The sequence below is a fragment of the Otolemur garnettii genome, unplaced genomic scaffold (genome assembly GCF_000181295.1).
Source record: "Otolemur garnettii isolate 467f Iridium unplaced genomic scaffold, OtoGar3 scaffold00008, whole genome shotgun sequence".
In the NCBI taxonomy this organism is placed as follows: Eukaryota; Metazoa; Chordata; class Mammalia; order Primates; family Galagidae; genus Otolemur; species Otolemur garnettii.
Genome location: NW_003852403.1, coordinates 15,087,374 through 15,100,914, shown reverse-complemented (window position 1 = coordinate 15,100,914; position 13,541 = coordinate 15,087,374). Strand labels below are relative to the sequence as shown.

The following is a 13,541-nucleotide window of genomic DNA, read 5'->3' as shown; positions in this document are numbered from 1 at the left end:
AAAAAAAAAAAAGAAAAGCCTGCAGGAATAAAGGAACTGACTGAGGGAAGCAGCCCAGGAGGCCTATTACCACTTGAGACATCCTAATCATGATGTAAATATTAAGTACAAAGGTGGCGGCTCACCTAACTCTGGTTATTTTCCTCCTTTTCAAAGAGGAAAAAGTGGGCCTGCTGTGGCTCTAAGAAGACCTGGGACAAGAGGCAAGTGTATGTGCAGAAGGAGGGAACTTTGGGTAATTCAGATCTCTCTCAGCTCTCCTTTAATCCCCTCCTTCTCCCCCACCCCCTAAATGAGGGCAGCAGGGAATATGGGAAAAGCAGGCTGTGCACCCTGCAGACCTGTGATGAGCTCTGGTTCCTCCTCTGAACAGCTGTGTCAACAAATCCCTCACCCACCCAGTCCAGCTCCAGTGTCACAGAACACAGGAAAACCGCGCAAAAGCAACACAGCAGAGGAGGCAAGTTGTTGCATACCCTTGCACAGCAAACCACTTAGAAACACTGGATGAAAAAATCTTTCAGAGCTTTACTTTTTCATCTATAAAATGGGAGTATTGATATCACCTTTGTCATAGCGTTGCCATGACGATTAAGCAAGTCAAACCAGTAAATGTTTACAAGGATGTCTGGTATAATAAATATAATAAGAGCAAGCCTCAGGGATCAAAAATAGAGGAGAGGTTGGGTGTGATAACTCACACCTGGCTGTAATCCCAACACTTTGGGAGCCAGAGTTGGGAGGATGGCTTGACCCTAGGAGTTCAAGGCTGCAGTGAGCTGTGATCATACCACTACACTCCAGCTTGGGTCACAACCAGATTCCCCTCGCCAAAGAGAAAAAAAATAGGCACTGACCTTCACTCCCCTGGGTTGGCATGACAGTGTGGAGAACCAAGGAACTCAGGTTTAAAGGTCCAGTGTTAGGCTTGCTCAAGATAGGAAGTTGAAACTAAGACCCTGCAGACAGCTGAGATTTTGAAGGACTACTTTCAATGAGGGGGTGAACTAGGAAAAAAAAAAAAAAACCTTTTTGATAATTAAAAACCCACCAAATTTAAAAAAAACACTTGATCTTAGCCAAAAGGCTGAGAAGCGACAAATTTAAAAAACAAAAACAAGGCAGCACCTGTGGCTCAGTGAGTAGGGCACTGGCCAAACTGAAAAAAACAAAGCAAAAACTGCAAACCCAGCCCCGGCCAAACTGCAAAAAAACAAAAACAAAACTTTCCCCTAAGGTTCTGAAAACACAGGCCCATTCTGACATAGGATTTGAACATTCACTTCCATTAAGTGCAGAAACTCTTAGGGCTGAGAAATTAACAGAAGACATGCTTCCAGACTGATCACACTCAGGGCATTTGATAGAAGCAAACACAACCCCTCTGGAGGAAGCAGCTCCTCAACCAGGATTACACAGACCATCCCCCGCCCCCACCTGAGTGCAGGGTCCAAAATTACAGGAGAACAACCAGCTGAGAACAAGAACCAAGGGGAACAGCAGGCTCAGGCCCTTAAGAACATACTCTTATAGAAAAAGCAGCAGTAAAGGATTAAAAAAAGGCTCGGCGCCTGTGGCTCAAGTGGCTAAGGCACCAGCCACATACACCTAAGGTGGCAGGTTCGAATCCAGCCCAGGCCCGCCAAACAACAGTGATGGCTGCAACCAAAAAATAGCCAGGCGTTGTGGCGGGCGCCTGTGGTCCCAGCTACTTGGGAGGCAGAGGCAGGAGACTCGCTTGAGCCCAGGAGTTGGAGGTTGCTGTGAGCTGTGAAGCCATGGCCCTCTACTCAGGGGGACAGCTTGAGGCTCTGTCTAAAAAAAAAAAAAAAGTATAGTCAAAAGTATAGTCAAATGATTAATAAAAAATGGAGTAGAAAAAGAAATAAGATATAATTTCCTTAATATTTTTATTTTTAGTAAGAGGAAAAAGATTTACTGGATCTGAAGAGAAGTCAGAGTATATTAAAGCATACTCTTTAAAGGCCTAAGTAGAAGTTTGGAAAATGAAAATAAAATATAATCTCAAAAATTAGAAACTCAATGGATAAATAAACAGGTTAAATACAAATAAAGAAGCAAATTGTAAAAGGGAAGGTAGCTCTGAAGAGAGCAAGGCAGGCAGGAGAATGTCTAGGCACAGAGATCCAAAAGCGGGAGAGGAACATGCCATGAGCTAATAGCTCAGAATATTCTAGAAATGCACCCAGACAGGAATCCTCAGAGTCAGGAAGTATAGAAGGCTCTAGAGAAGAATAAAAGAAATTAAATGTGAACATGCCCAGCCCAGGAGGCTAACACACAGCAGGCCCCCGATAAAGACTGGTTCCTCCCTTCCCAGCCCACGTGTTAGTCTCTCCTTGTTGCCATCTGGTCAGCATCTCTGTCCCAGCCGGCCATGCCACAGCTGGCCATGCCTGCTCTTCCTGCCTGCTCCCAGGTCCCTCTAATCCTGTTCCTCTGCAATAATGATCATTCTTTAAAGTCATCCCAAAGCACACAGCACGCCTAGAAGCCTCCATCCTGAAAGGGAATTGGGTACAGGGCAGCCTGGCTACAGGGAACATGAGAGCAGGCTGGGGCCCTTCAGGAGCACAGGACCAGGGAAAGCCGGACAAAGAGAAAACTTGGTTCAGGGGAGAGAGGCTGAATACCCTGTAGAGTTCACAACTCCAGGAGCTCTTTAGAACAGCATGACAGCGATGCTGATAATGCTGAACAGGGGTGACGGACTGGCAGGAAAGTGGCTTCAATTCAAGCTGAGGGCCCACTGGGGCCAGATGGAAAGAAGTCCACTTCTGGGGCGTTTATAAGCCTGGAGGAGGTTGAGAAAGGCTGGGACTCAGGCCCAGGTTATGGGAGGAGCGAGCCTGGCTCCACCTCCACCGGAGGTGCCCTGGGAGCTCTAGAAGAGTGTGAGTGATGCTCACCAGGGTTACCCACCTGAGTAAGGTGAGAGCAAGCCTGTAACCGAGCTCTTCCAGCCCAGTCTCTTCTGGGGCTCCCCCATCTGCAGCCACATACTGCACACCAGAAAACAGAGCCGGAGCCCTGCAGAAAGGGAGAAGCAAGGGAAGCCCACATCTCTCCCAGGGTCATGGGCTTCCAAAAGGAGCTAACTCTGGATGGTTGTTGGGACATGTGTTTTATTTCCACCTTCTTATAGTGGCAGGTGTATTATACTTAAAATTAGAGGATTTGCACAGTATTTGAAAATGCAGAATAGTATTTTCTAACTCCCATTTGTATTTATTTCCTTCCATTTTCTTTGCTACACATACACACATTTAACATAATTGGTATCTTCGGTATATACAGATTTATTTATTTATTTATGAGACAGAGTCTCACTATGTTGCCCTTGGTAGAGTGCTATAGCATCACAGCTCACAGCAACCGCAAATTCTTGGGCTTAAGCAATTCTCTTGCCTCAGCCTCCTGAGTAGCTGGGACTATAGGCGCCTGCCACAACATCCAAGTATTTTTTTGTTGTAGTTGTCATTGTTGATCTAGCAGGCCCAGGCCGGATTGGAACCTGCCAGCCCCGGTGTATGTGGTTGGTGCCCTAAGCACTGTGCTACTGGCACCAAGCCATTTATACAGTTTAAAACCCTTGGTTTTTTCCAGTTCATGTTATACAAGAGACTGTGGCAATCTTTATTCAAGCATATGACAAGATGTTATATGTAGCCACTGATAATGGCTACATAAATGATATTATACAGCTATAACAAAATTTATTTAAGCAGTTTTCTGGGGCTAGATGTTTAAGCTGCTTCAAATTGTTTGCTATTTTACATGAAAACTGTATAGTTATTTTAGCTATCTTTCTTTTTTTTTTTTTTTTTGAAGCAGAGCCTCAAGCTAGCCCCCTGAGTAGAGTGCTGTGGCATCACAGCTCACAGCAACCTCTAACTCCCAGGCTCAAGCAGGGCTCATGCCTCCACCTCCCAAGTAGCTGGGACCATAGGCGCCCGCCACAATGCCCGGCTATTTTTTGGTTGTAGCCATCACTGTTGTTTTGGTGGGCCGGGGCTGGATTAGAACCCGCCACCTTAGGGTATATGGCTGGCGCCTTAGCCACTTGAGCCACAGGTGCCAAGCCTATTTTAGCTATCTTTCAACACCCGGTTCAATTCCCACCTCCTCCAGAAAGCCTTCCTGGACTACTTCAGCACTCACCAACATCTCCTACCTCTGAATTAACAACTTGTGGTCCATGTAACATAGCTTAGCATAAATTCTGCACTGTCTCACAGGTAGTGGGCTGATCTCAGGTCCAGGATTCCATTGCACATATCCTAGGGAGCCTCCAAAGCAGCTTGTACACAGCAGGTGCTCAGTACATACTAACTGCTTAGGCCCCAGCCCCCTTAGGTTAATGGTCAGCTTAGTGGTCAGGTCCACTTTCCAAGAGTAGGACTTCAGGTGCCCCCAATGGCCAGGTTTGATATTTTACTTCTTTTCTGGCCACTGCAGAGCACAAAGGCTCCTGTTACTCAATTCTAACTTTAAGAGCCCAGTCCCTCCACATAAAAGTCTTGAGCTTCAAGCAAGATTCTGTGGCTAAAGAGTCTCCCAAGTCGACCAGAGCTTTGTTGTGCTCTCAACTTGGTGATGAACCATCTGCTCTTATCTCAGGGCTGCACGGTAGAAAGAGAGTATAGGCTCTGGTGCTAGATACTCTGGGTTTCAATCCCAGACATGGTGGAAGTCTGGCAGGGAAGCCAAAGGCCTGCTTGGGTTCTTTGGTGGGCATGGTCCCCAGACAGCACGGAGGATCTGGTCCCAGCACACCATACCCTAGCTGACATGCACACTTCACTCAGGCAATTCTCCATCTGGCCTACAAATGCATCTGAGTTTGCAATCTCTGGTCCAGAAGGTGAAGCCCAGACTCCTCAATACAGCCGTCCAGACTCTCTGTCTGCCTGGCACTATCTTCACCACCTCCCCCATGATACAGTGGCAGCTCAGCTCCACGCATCCCTCTCACTGCCCAGAGCACCTGCCTCCTCACTGCTGCCTCCTGAAATACCCCCTCACATAGCACCCTCCCCGGGAAGCTTCCATCACTCCCCTAGTCAGAAGTCAGCTTTCCCTCCCCTGCCACCTCTCCACCCTCCCATATCTGGATGAGATGCGGCTTCACATGTCCTTCTCCCTTGTGACATTTTAAGGTAGGGATAGGTTACATACTGCAGAGATCTGTCCATTTGCACTGAACTCCCTATTGTTTTTTGGTTTGTTTTCTTTTTTTTTTTGAGACAGGGTCTCACTATGTCACCCTCAGTAGAGTGTTGTGGCATCACAGCTCACAGCAACCTCAAACTCTTGGGCTTAAGAGATTCTCTTGGCTCAGCACTTGTGGCTCAAGCGGCTAAGGCGCCAGCCACATACACCTAAGGTGGAGGGTTCAAATCCCCAGCCCAGGCCCGCCAAACAACAATGATGGCTGCAATCAAAAAATGGCCAGGCATTGTAGCGGGCGCCTGTAGTCCCAGCTACTTGGGAGGCTGAGGCAGGAGACTCGCTTGAGCCCAGGAATTGGAGGTTGCTGTGAGCGTGATGCCATGGCACTCTACCCAGGGGGATAGCTTGAGGCTCCGTCCCCAAAAAAAAAAAAAAAAAAAAAGAGATTCTCTTGCCTCAGCCTCCCAAGTGGCTGGGACTGCAGGCGCCCGCTGCAATGCCTGGCTATTTTGTTGTTGTGCTGTAGTTGTCATTGTTGTTTAGCAGGCCCAGGATGGGTTCGAACCCACCAGCCCTGCTGTATGGGGCTGGCACCCTAACCACTGAGCTACAGGCACCAAGCCTGAACTCCCTATTCAAAGGCAATGAGAAGCAGGCTGAATAGATAGATAGATAGCTGGTTGGCTGACACCTGGGCAAGGTACATTTGCATAGAGGAAGACTTAGGTCCCACTGCCAGCTTTCAGAGATGAATAAAGGTTAAAAATTAAAAATATTTATAATAGAGTGGCACCTGTGGGTCAAGGAGTAGGGCGCCACCCCCATATACTGGGGGTAGCAGGTTCAAGCCTGGCCCCAGCCAAAACTGCAAAAAAAAAAAAAAAATTCATAATTAAAAAAAAAAAAGTATTGGCTCCCTGTATGCCAAGCACCTTACAGACACTGCAATTCCTTCTAACCACCCTGATGACACACAACTACCATTCCCCATTTTACAGGTGAAGGAACAGAGGCTCAGGGAGGCTAAGCAATCTGCTAAGATACCAAGCAAATAAGTGGCAGAGTGGGGATTCAGATCCAGGTCCCTGTGATCCAGAGCCTGGGAGAGCCTTGACCAACCATATTAGTGAGTAGTGTAGAATTCCAGAATCCATCACTGAGGACCCACAGCCACCAGATCACCAGCTTAAGTCTACCTAACACAAACAACAATCTGCAGTGAGCCCTCTGGCAGAGGAGGTGCCTCATCTCTCACCTTAGCACATCTCAGCGAATACTTCCACGTGATGACAAAGTGCCTGACCCTGCATGAGGCTGTGTTTTTGGGTGGGGAGTACAAATGACCACAAGGTCCCTGCCCTTAAGCCTTGCTTGGGGAGGAGTGGAGGAGGCTGGGCTAAGGGCTTCTTGGAAGAAGAAGTAACAAGTAATACTCACCCTGAAGGCTGGGTGTCCCTCCACTTCCTGGACCACCACTCCAACCTCAGGAGCCTATATTCCAGACACACCTGATGAGTGTTCCTCACTGAAATGCCCTACATTCCAATCCCTGGGTCTTTGCTAGTCAGTAACCACCATGGAAATGCTCCTTTGTGAGACACAGACACAGATACACATAAGCACACACAACCTTACTGCCTGTTAAATTCCTCTTGTGTACCAAAGGCCTAACTCAAATTCCATCCATCCATCTGCATGATCATCCCCAAGGCAAGCTCCAGCCCTCCTGGTTCCCACAACTTGCCTATGGTTCTCCAGTGGTGCCACATTCTAGTAGGTGAAACATACACACAAACACTCACATGCACACACACAGGCACACAGCTAACTGCGCTATACCCCCTGCCATCTCTTGCATACTGCAGATGATCGATAAATGTCTACCAAATTCAATCAGATGGGAAGATCTGCTTAAATGCTTCAAGTCTTGGGTTGACTGGTGGGATAAAATGCTATGACCAGCGGCACCTGTGGCTCAAGGGGTAGGGTGCCGGCCCCATATGCCAGAGGTGACGGGTTCAAACCCAGCCCCAGCCAAAAAAAAAAAAAATGCTATGACCAATTCAAAGCAAAAACCATAAAACATTATTCAAGTGAAAGAATGGAGTGTAGAGGAGCCTCCCTATTGGGCAACCTCAAAAAAACCCACTTTGCTGTTGCTCCTCCACCCCTTCCTCACCTGAAGACTAAGGAAGCCGTGCCTGGCAGGCCTCATTCATTCCAGGACAGGCAGCCAGCACAGGGCCTGATACCGTGAGGCTATTCCAGACTTCCAGCTGGTCTAAAGGCACACACACTCAGCAGTGCAAGGGCAAGTAGACAGGCCCAGCGATTTTCAAACCTCTTTGACCATGACCCATAGTAAGAAATATGTCTTACACTGAGACCCAGTACACAATAACTACAAACTGCTGCATTGACAGTTCCACAACACACCTCGTGGGATGAGGGCACACATGAGACTGTCTCTTTCCTCTCTTCTATTTCATTGCTAAGTTCACCTCGCCACCACTCCCAGGGCAGTTGGGAGATTCCTGCCCTCACTCACCCAGGGTGTCAGAGCCGCTCTCCACCGTCTCGTTGACCTTCCTCGCTACTCTGGCCACAGCCTCACCCATCTTCTTCAGCATGCAGACGTGGGTGTCCTGCTGCCAGCCCTCAGGCCGGTCTACTGCTCACAAAGGGGCCTGTGCCTGGGGAAGACACAGGGCCATGAAGTGCCCGTCTGTCAGCCAGGTCCCCAACCCTGCATTCTCCCCCAGCAACCTCCCCTCCTAGGCCCCAAGCTGCCAAGATGACAGCACAGAGGGCCCCAGGCCACTCACTGCTTCCTGCAGAGCCCAGAGCCCAGGCCACATCCACCACAGCCTCTGGAGGAGCTGATCTGCCTGTCAGAGGGTGGAGGCACTTGGGCCCTACCAGTGTTCTGGGAGGATCAACATGTATGACCTCACTGGACTCAGGGTCCAGGCCTGAGCCAGTGGCCAGGCAGGTGTGAGGACTCAGGTGTGCACTGGCCTGTGACTCTCTCAATAGGCGGGGCATTAGGGAGGAGGCGGGACACAGACAACTCCAGGGGAAAGACACCTGGAGCCAGCCTCTGAGCTGGCGCCCTGTCCACACCCCTTAGGACAATTCCTTCAGCTCCCCTGTTTACTCCACCCATATCTGCCAGGCTCCTTGTGGATGGCAGGAAGTGGGGATGCAAAGGCAAACTAGAGCCCCGTGAGCCTATCAGCACTCCCAGGTGGGGTTGGGGGGGCAGGCGGGGAGGGGGCAGGATGGTCTCTGTGAATTCCCTTCCATGTGTTAATAAGGCCTGGGGATTTACAGTTGGCCACAAGATCTGATTATCAGATGATGCTGAGTTTATCTGCAAGAAAAAGGAGGAGGAGGGAACAGAAATGAGAGAAGGGAAATTGGATCACTAGGGGAGAAGCAGCTAAAAGAAGGATGAGGAAGACAAAATGATAAGGTGTTAAGACACAAAGGCATAGAAACATTACTAATTCCCAATTTACTACACGGAAGGAAACTGGGGCACAGAGAGAAGCTAAGTGACTTGGCCAAAGTAAAAATGAGTAAGTGGCAAAATCGGGTCAGCCCAGCTCCACATTCAGTGCTCACTTTACAAAAGCCACGCATATTACCAACAGCAGAGTTCATTCTACTGACAGAGGAGTGAACTTGAGGCCAAGGTCAGCAGCCTTTTTTTGCCTCAGACCTGAACCCAGTGGTTCTCAACCTTCCTAATGCCGTGCCCCTTTAATACAGTTCCAATAGGTCATGACCCACAGGTTAAGAACCGCTGCCCTAACCCCAGCTTCACAGACAGCTAGCTCAAGGAGCTCCAATGAACTTGCTCAAAGGGCAAAAGGTAAAGGATTGTAAAGGGCAGAAAGAAGGGCCAGGGGAAAGTGCTCAGAGCTGCTAATAGATACAAAGAAAAAGTTCCCATGTACTCAACTAGATAAGTAGACAGGTGAGGCCAAGCTGGAGCTGGCTCATAGTGTGAATTTAGTATATATTTGTGTTTCATTAAGGAGGCTGACTCTGGAGGTTTGATACACATGGTGCGGTGGGGGAAAACTGCTTTATGGAGACATGTTTAAGGCCCAAGTCAATCATTTATTAGCTGAGAAGCCTTAGGAAAGTTTCTTAACTTCTCTGAGCCTTTTCTTCATTTGAGTAGGAGATCTAATAATACCAACCTTAATATGAGGACTGATCTATCTATCTACCTACCTATCAACCTCAGAGTCTAGGACATATAAGTAATAAATAGTAGTTGAGAAAATAAAGCAGTATATGTGCAGATATAACACCAGCATCTAATCCCAGTGTGACTATGAACAAAAAACTCAGTGGAACTCAAATGTGGTAAGTCAAATTTCCAGTTCACCTCTCAGGTGTGTCAGTTTCACCTTTCACCTCCCAGGAAGTCTTCCCTGATTGCCTCAGTGCCCTCTCCTCTCTCTGAGTTTCAGCAGCACTTAATGACTTAGCACATGTCACTTGGGTTATTCATGAGCCATATGCACGCACATGAGACCCAGTACACAAAAACTACAAACTGCTGCTCAGTACATGCACATGCATGCATGTACACACACACAGGGCAGAGAGTATAGACTGGGTTTCTCCCCCATGCTTTACACCACACACTGAATACAGATGCTTAGTTAATACTCCCCAATGGTGATGATGAGGATCAACAGACATCTTTTTTTTTTTTTGAGACAGAGCCTCAAGCTGTCCCCCTGGGTAGAGTGCCATGGCATTACAGCTCACAGCAACCTCCAACTCCTGGGCTCAAGCGAGTCTCCTGCCTCTGCCTCCCAAGCAGCTGGGACCACAGGCGCCCGCCACAACGCCCGGCTATTTTTTGGTTGCAGCCGTCATTGTTGTTTGGCGGGTCCGGTATGGGGATTCAAACCCGCCACCTTAGGTGTACGTGGCTGGCGCCTTAGCCGGTTGAGCTACAGGCGCGGAGCCAACAGACATCTTTTGGGTTTCAAACATGAAAGGTTAAATGGTTCTTACAACAAATCTAAGATACTGTCTAAATAGAAAAGGGTCATAAATTCGAATGCCTAAAGGCACCAATTAGGCAACCTGCATAAGGTGGGCCAGTGTAGGATGGTAAGGAATAGAAAAGACTGTGGAGAACTGGACCTAACACCTTCACTATGCTGCCTTTAGGACCAGCCCTAAGCCTGAACCACAGCTATGTTGTTGGAATCTCAGTGATTTATTCTAACCCCTTTATAAATGGGGAAACTGAGGCCCCAAGAGGGGAGGTGAATCAGCTAGACAAAAACTGAAAACAAAAAACCCAGGTCTCCTAATCCCCAGCCTAGGACTCTTCCTACCATATTATGCTCTCTCCCTTCCCAATCCCAATACTCATCATCAAGAGTCATAAATATTTACTGATCAACTACTGGCATGGGGCATAAGAATGAAGAGCAAGGAAAGAAAGATAGGAAATAGCTCTGACTTGTATTCTGATAAGGAAGAGCTTTCCGAAGAATAGCACTGAGGCAATCGTGCCCTCACAGTACAGAGTGAAGGGAAGAACGGTAAACTGCCAAGCTACCTAGAGCCTATGCTAACCCTGGTGGGATAGCTAGGCTTCTTTCAAGCAGGCACTACTCCTGCAATTCTACTAGCTACCACCAGGGGGTAGCCTCAGGCCGTTGCAGAAAACTAGTCAGATTAAAAATCTGACCATTGGTGGCAAGCTCAGAGGCCTATCATGTGGGTCAGCTCCGACACAGGCATAATGTAAAGTCTAAGTGTCAGAGAAATTCACTAGCCAAAAAAAAAAAAAAACCCCTTATATTCCAGAGGATGCGCTGAGTACAGCAAACAAGGGTCCTGGACACAACCCAGTAAACACATCAGCACTGTTGAGCAAGAAGTGAAGAAGAGAAGGTAACCCTCCTAGAACCAGAACCCAATTCACAGGGCTCTAGATAACCCCATGTCCCCAAGTTATGGGGTCCTTGAGGCATCTAGTTAACCCCACATGCAGCAAGTCAGAGAGTCTGAAAGGGGAGAAACAGGTCATCAGCCTACCTAGGTCAGATCTGGGCTTAGGATACCCCAGCCAGATGGTACTACTGGCCCTGCTAGTCCCAGGCACTGGAAAGTGGCCTTAGAAAATGTAAAGAGACCCATCAGCACACTACTGCTGTCCTCGAAATATGTCCCTCTCCATACACCCACAACTCCCTATTCCTCGGAGTAAGCAGCATGGTCCTGGGAAATGTTTAAACCACCAAACATCTCCGGGGAACCTCTCCAAAGACCCACACTGAGGGAGAAAACGTACAAAGATGGGGTCTTGGCCAGAACAAGCTTCTGTAAGAGATAGCAATGGAGTGGGGGGTGGGAAGGGACATGGCAAGGGCAGAGGGAAAGAGCAGAGACAGAGTCTGAGCAGTGGATGCACAAAGAGCCTGGGGAAAGTGGGAGAGAGGGAAATAGGCACCCAGATTACTTACAAACCTGTCCTCTGTTTCTCTGTAGGGAGTTAAGAGAAGTTTTTTTGAGGAAAGTAGCCTAATCCAACAGGAGTTTTTGTAAAGTTATCAGTGTTGGGAGTGGCCCCATTTGTAAATGTAAATAGCACATTTCTCACTGGGTTGCTGTGAGGAGTAACTGACATGTAACTTTTGAGAAAGGACTTTGCAAACCATTAGGTGCTTCTCACACTAAGGCATTACCAACAGGTGATTAAACAGGTGCAGAGAGGAAGTTTGAATATAATATACCGAAAAAAAAAAAAAAACAAATTTGCCCTGTTTTATGGAAGCTGTCCCTATAACCTGGTTTCTCCTGGATACAAGGTTGGAGAAGGGGTAATTTTTGCTTAAACCCTGACAGTGGTCCCTGACTCCCGCCCTTACCAGCAAGAATTCTACCTTATCTGCTGTCCCAAGATCTCTCCAAAGGAGCCACTGCGACACCCCGTCCGCACCAGCTGCTCCTATATTTAGTTACTGGTGTGGTCAGCTGAGAACTTTAGAGCCTGGCAGCCACTCCAACGAGCAACCGGAGCCTCCAGAACCATATGTGCAAGCTGCCCCCATCGCTGGCTCCAGCTGGCCTCTCGACCATGCCAAGCTGGGAGCGGTTGGGGAGGTGAGAGACAGAGGGCTTAACGGAACCCAAGGAGCCTGAAAGGCCCACTTGAGACCAGAGCAGAGCTGACCCACTTTCCCATCCAAAGGAAAGAAGCCTGCTGGCATGATCGGGGCCACCTGGCGCCTCGTTTTTGCGCTATGGGGGTCGGAGAGCCCCGCGCATACTACTTTATGGACATCTAAGCATCCTTGGGCTGCATCTCTCAGGACTCTGCGCTGTGGCTAGCGAAGGTCCCCGCGCCCCAAGCGCCAGGACCCGCTTCACCACCTGGTGCCCATAGCCACCAGGACCGGCAGGCGGAGAATGAAGAGAATAAAGCCGGTAGAGGTGGGGGACACTAGTGATCATGAGAGCCGTGGGCTCCCGCGCTGCCCGGAGGCCGAAAGGCACATTCTGGGACTGGCGTCTGCAGCTCCCCAAAGCGGAAGCAAACCCAGAAAGTGTAGCTTGGGGGATGAAATGCACAGCAACCTCTCCCAGAAAGGGCGCCTCCCCCGGGAATGGAGGCCTGCCAGGGAGCGATTCCCTGGACTCCCTATTCCCTGGCACCGCTGCACCCACTTCCCCGAGCCATCAGGGTCCAGCAGCAGGGTGCAAGCAAGAACCGGAGCATGCCAGGCCCCTTGGCACTGCAAGAGCCGCGGCCGGTGCGCTGCTGCTCTTTTCCACCGGGTGACCTGGGGGAGGGGAGAGTAAGCTGCAAAAACCGGGACACTTCTATCCCTCTCTCCCCCAGCCCCTACAACGCTTAGCCTCAGACTACGTTTACTTTGCGGGGCACCAAGCGTGTGGCCCCATTCCGGGCAGCTTTCGGCTCCACTTACGGCGACAATGCCTCCTAGCGCCCTGCGCAGCGCAGTCACACTCCCTCGGCCGCCGGCGGCGCCCCATGCAAGTTCCGAACCCACAGGGCGGGGCGCGCGGAGTTGCGGGATGTGCGCGCATAGCCGCTCGACCAATCGCTGCGCCAGGACGGTCGCCGGGGCGGGAGCAGGCCCAGGGCCCAGGCCTCGAACAACCAATCAGCGCGTTCCCCCTCCCTCCGCGCCCGGCAGTAGCGCGCGCCTAAAGAAGGCCCGCGCGTTCCCGTTGATGGAGAACATTCGCTTTGTGTGCGGCTTCTGAAGAGAAGACACCAGGGATGAGCCGAGGTGTAGACCGGAACGTGCAGCGCATTCTAGGGTTAACACACAGAG

At 49.5% G+C, this 13,541-nt stretch overlaps 1 protein-coding gene across 4 annotated transcripts in view; it reads right to left on the bottom strand.

Moving 5' to 3' along the window:
* The window catches only part of LRRC20 (leucine rich repeat containing 20), an 83,073-nt gene extending 69,804 nt beyond the window's left edge, over positions 1-13,269 (bottom strand). Inside the window, exons 1-2 of one of the 4 annotated variants that reach the window (XM_023509560.1) lie at positions 13,115-13,269; positions 7,742-7,886 (exon numbers count right to left, since the gene is read on the bottom strand). In XM_023509560.1, the coding sequence (XP_023365328.1) occupies positions 7,742-7,823 (82 nt within the window). In that variant the 5' untranslated portion in view covers positions 7,824-7,886; positions 13,115-13,269. Of the gene's footprint in view, positions 1-6,630; positions 6,658-7,741; positions 7,887-12,122; positions 12,282-13,114 lie in introns of those variants that run through there. The other 3 variants (XM_023509562.1, XM_023509561.1, XM_023509563.1) reach the window with 3 other exon arrangements.
* Between the last annotated feature and the right edge of the window lie 272 nt (positions 13,270-13,541).